This window comes from Octodon degus, unplaced genomic scaffold (genome assembly GCF_000260255.1).
Source record: "Octodon degus isolate 3935 unplaced genomic scaffold, OctDeg1.0 scaffold00164, whole genome shotgun sequence".
NCBI lineage: Eukaryota > Metazoa > Chordata > Mammalia > Rodentia > Octodontidae > Octodon > Octodon degus.
The window spans coordinates 1,743,353-1,748,235 of record NW_004524740.1 but is presented as its reverse complement, the minus strand read 5'-3'; the positions used below and the strand labels follow the sequence as shown (position 1 = coordinate 1,748,235).

General features: G+C 38.0%; 1 protein-coding gene across 4 annotated transcripts in view; it reads right to left on the bottom strand.

Annotated features, from left to right (window-relative positions):
- The window catches only part of Acaca (acetyl-CoA carboxylase alpha), a 292,108-nt gene that overhangs the window by 241,013 nt on the left and 46,212 nt on the right, over nt 1-4,883 (bottom strand). Inside the window, exon 1 of one of the 4 annotated variants that reach the window (XM_004643004.2) lies at nt 1,274-1,744. The exons of the other annotated variants lie outside the window; for them this stretch is intronic. Within the exon in view, the coding sequence (XP_004643061.1) occupies nt 1,274-1,326 (53 nt within the window). The 5' untranslated portion in view covers nt 1,327-1,744. Of the gene's footprint in view, nt 1-1,273; nt 1,745-4,883 lie in introns of those variants that run through there. 4 annotated transcript variants of the gene reach the window in all.

The following is a 4,883-nucleotide window of genomic DNA, read 5'->3' as shown; positions in this document are numbered from 1 at the left end:
TGTGTGTGTGGCCAGCTCAGCCCACCAGGGGGCGGGGCTGGCTGGCATGTGGTGCTTGGGGATTGAACCGTGGTCCCTGTGCTTTGCCAAGCTTGTTCCAAGTAGGTGCTTTAGACCACTGAGCCATCTCTCCAGCCCCTGCCCTTAGTTTTCCACATTAATAAATCTTATAGTCCATGTGAAACATGACAATGTTATATAACACATACTACACTGAAGGGCAATCAAATAGCAAAAAACCTAACATTCTGGGAAATTTTTCTCCATCCTGTTTTCCTCCTTTATTGCTCCAGACATAAGAAGAACACATGCCTGTAAACAAAAGAATCTTGCAGTATGTTCACAAAAAATGATAATAATTAACTTTCCCACCATGAAGATAAGTAGCCCACGCAGCCCAGGCCAATTACATAGAAATGGGCAGCTCCTATGGTAACAGCAGTCCTCTGGTCTGTCTCACAGCATCATCGCAAGGTGGCTGTCTCCACTGTAGCATTGGCCCAGCCTCCTCCACAGAGGGTTGGGAGTAGACACTGTTGCACAGGACACAGTCTGGTTGCTTTCGTTTCCACAGCACAATTTGTTCCAATATTTATAATGGTATATCACCTATTCCATTGCATATTCTGATCAAGTGACATCCAAGAGCATTTAGCCTGATTTCTAACATGAAGAAGGATACGGAGTAAAGGGAGCTTGACACCCTCATCAACAATATAAGAAGGCAACTACAGCAGGCATCTTTCCTGGCGCTGGTAATGTATCCTAAACAGGTTTTAAGCAAAACTACTTTTGACAGGATATTCCAAAGAATATCCTCCCTTCACAATGTTGACAAGACTTCACTCTTGAAATATCAGCCAAACCAGTGAACTTCCTTAATAAATAACTGCACAGCAAGCCTACAAACAGCTGCTTGTTTTCAACATAGGTACAGCATTACCTACACAGTCCTGTATCTAGCATTCTTTTTTTTTTTTTTTTGTGGAACTGGGGATTGAACTCAGGCCCTTGCACTTGCCAGGGAAGCGCTTATTCCACTGAGCCATCTCCCCAGCCCCTCACTCAAATTTTGAAAGTAAAATAAAGATTTAAAAATTCAGGAGCAAATATGCCAGTTTTTGTTTATTTGCTTTGAAAATTAACATCTTCCATTTTCTTACAGACACACACAAAAAAATCCAATCAAATTTCCCATAAATTCTAGGGCTTAACTGTCAGGGCTATACAGTTTAAAGGTACATAATGCCCAAATACAGTATCAAAAACTTACCTTTGAAGCATGTAATATCTCATCTCCTTATTTTCCTCTGAGGAACCCTCCATATCAAGATGGCAAAAGAAAGAAAGCCTTTTCTTCAGATTTCGGCCTTGTACATACAAGCTGGAGTTTCTCCTCCTGTTGCAGCTGCTTAAAACCCAGGAGGACAAGAGATCCTATGCCTCTGCCTACTTTTTGGCCCTGCTTCAGTTAGATTATTCCTGATGGCCTCAAACTACAGGGTTTTTTTCTTTACTCTGTCCCAAATTTCCGTATTTCCTTGCTTTCCTCTTTTCACATCTTCTACCCTGTATTTGTTCACACAGAGAATTAATTTTCCAAACACACTGAAGGGAAGGGGAGAAATCTAAAATCTTGCGTAATTAGAAAACAACAGCTTTTAGTTGAAGGTAACATGTTTCAAAATAGTCACTTTCTTCTGACAGTCATCAGAGAAAAGCTCCACAGCCTTTCCTGTCTGCCAGGAGCACATGACAGGGAGGGCCCAGGGCAAAAAAGAAGGCAAAGTTTACAAGGACAATTAAGCCAAGAAAGAATGGGGTCATGTAGTCCAGAGGGAAAAGGACCGCATAAAGTAAGTAGGTAATTTCTAAGATCCAATCAAAATAAGTAATACTATCAAGCTTACTCCAAGTTGGGAAAAGCAGATAAGGAGGGACATAAAGCAAGTGGAAAGAAAATATACTATACTACAAAGGAACTCTGAATAAACTGGAAGCCATAATTCTAATTTCAGGTCAAAGCAGTGATACAGAGACACAAAGGTTTTATTCACCAGAATTTGAAGATAAGAAGAGTGCTAATACCAAATGGATACAGAAAATATATGGATAAAATGTTTGAAGAGAGGGACAGGGGAGACAGCTGGGTCCTGAGTTCAATCTCCAGTCCCACAAAAAAAAAAAAGAAAAAAATCTTTGAAGAGAAAGGGGACCTGACAAATATTTTAGACAGAGAAGTCTAACTTAACTAGGGAAGAAAAATCCTGCATAAAATGATTTCTGGGATACAGATATTACTATGAAAGCAAATATGAATAAAATATAAAGAATAAACAATAATTGATTATACAGTAGAATCTTTCTACTTGAGGTTCTAGTTAAGCAGATGCTCATAATATTGCTCCCTGGTAATGGAAGAAAAAAATAAAGAAGGACACTAACAGCTTAGCATCTACAGAACGACAACTTCCTGATACAACATACTAATAGTATAATTCACCAGGATCATAACTAACCTCAATCCTGCACTGTAGAAAAAAATATCCTCACCAAAATTATGAATAGAAATAGTAAATACCCTGAAGACAGTTATACTTAGTAAGAGCATATTAACCTTCCAGAAAAACTTTCCAAAAGAGAAATGCACAAATGGCCTTGAGTACAGCTATGCCAAATGATCGATTAAGGCAAAAATCTTAATCTTAGTACAGCCAGGTCACCCAATTTGACATGACCATCAGCCATAATAAAAAGAATGAAGCCCTGGGTTGTTATTTGGTCTGTACCACTTTTCATCAGACCCTCTCTATATTATGTCAGTGGCCAGAAAAGATAGTGAAATTTACTTGGTATGAGGAGCTATATTGTCCAGAATAAAGTAGAGCAGTGAAGTATTTGTTCAGGACATTATAGCAGGCACAGATGCAGAAGCAGCTCAATTTTATATACTTCTAGGCATCTACAAATGTAGGCCATGTCCAAAAAAGTAGTCTTTGCCTTTATTATATAAACACAAAGATTCAAAAAGGAAATAAAGCACTGAGTTTTACACTGAAATGTATCAGAAAAACATATAGAAGAGACACACTCAGTAATCAAGCTTCTGCTTCCTTTCACCAAAGGGATCTTCCTAAAACAACCCACCACTAATATAGCACTCTCAGATCCAAAAGCAAAGCTAGAGTTCTTAATCTTTTATGGATGCTGCCCACAATCTTCCTCTAATATTAAAATAAATAAAAACCCACAGTCATTACTCCAAAGCAAAACATCCCCAATTTAATCTACCATGAATGTCCAAGGTAGACACATACCTGGAACAAAATCCAACTAGAAGCCCACACTGATCCCAGCACTGTAACATGCCAAGTACCAAGGATGACGCAGCAGTTTATTCAGCAAACAGTGATGCATTTGCTGGCTTGATTGCAATGCAGTCTGAGTTATACTGCAGTACATGCTGTGAGAGACTTTTATATTGGAGCTGTTCAAGTACAGCAATCTTGGATTAAAAACATACCTTTGTTAAAATTAATTCTAAGTGTAAAGGTATCTTGGGGTACTCTAACTTCTGCTCCATTGATCTATATACCTAGCCTTGCAGGAGCAATGTCACACAGTCTTAATAACTGTGGCTTTACATTAAGTTTTGAAATCAAGTAGTTTTCCTTTTTCAAAATTTTGTCTTGGGTCAGTGTCAAATTCTAAAAAGAAAATAAAAGGCTGCTGAAATTTTGATAGTAGACTAAATTTATGGATTAATATATGGAAAACTGCCATCTTGACAATATTGAGTCCAACTCAAGAAGAGCCACTCCATTTACTGAGAGCTTCTTTAATTTCTGTCAATAATGTCAGCACTCAGAGACTGAGGCAAGAAGTCTCCAAGTTCAAGGCCAGACTGGACAACTTAGCAAGGTCCTGTCTCAAAAAGGGGGAAAGGGAAGTTTTTAGATCAGTGCTAAGGCCCTGGGTTCAATCCCAATATTGGGGGTGGGGGGATTACAAATACTAGCCAGATACGTATATAGCTCAGTAATAAAGCACTTGCATGTAAGAGACTCTGGATTCAATCTCCAGTACATGTGCACATTCAGAAAATAAAAGATTCCGGAGTAGACATGCTTCAGCATGTCTGTAATCCCAGTACTCTGCAGTTTGAGGCAGGATATATCAAGAGCCAAAAATTTATCAATTTTCCAACACGCTACCTACTCTAGCCACTAATCTACCACCTAACTACACATTTGCCTGTTATGGACACTTCATAAAAATGCAGTGTGGTCTTTCATCACTGGCTTCTCTGCTCAGCATAATTTTTCAGTGTTGTTGAATATACCAGTTACTACATACCTTTTAATAGTTAATAGTTAGCCTGGGCTATAGTCATAGTGAGTTCAAGGCCAGTCTAAACTATATACCAAAACCCTGTTTCAAACAAAAGGAGAAAAGAACATTGGTACATCTAGGTGTAATGGTGCAAATCTGTAATTCCAGCACTCCAGGAGCCCGAGGCAAAAGGACCCCAAGTTTGAGCCCACCCTTGGCATCTTAGTGACTTAATGAGACCCTGTCTCCAAAATACAAATAAAAACTAAAATTTAAAATAATTTCTGCCAGCAACGTTCTTTAATTTTTAACATACAAGTCTTCCACTGTTTCTGCTGAATTATCTATTTTTTCTTTTTTTTTTTTTGTTTTGTTTTTTTTGACATCAGTTATTTTATGTTAAAGAAAAATAAAAACAATGGTACAAAATCTCAAAACAAGATTTTAGGAGAGTAACAATGGTTAGTACATTGTGTATTGTTACTGCCAAAGTAGTTTCTCATGTTACAAGATATAGGCAAGAAATAATAAATAAACAACATAGGTACAAA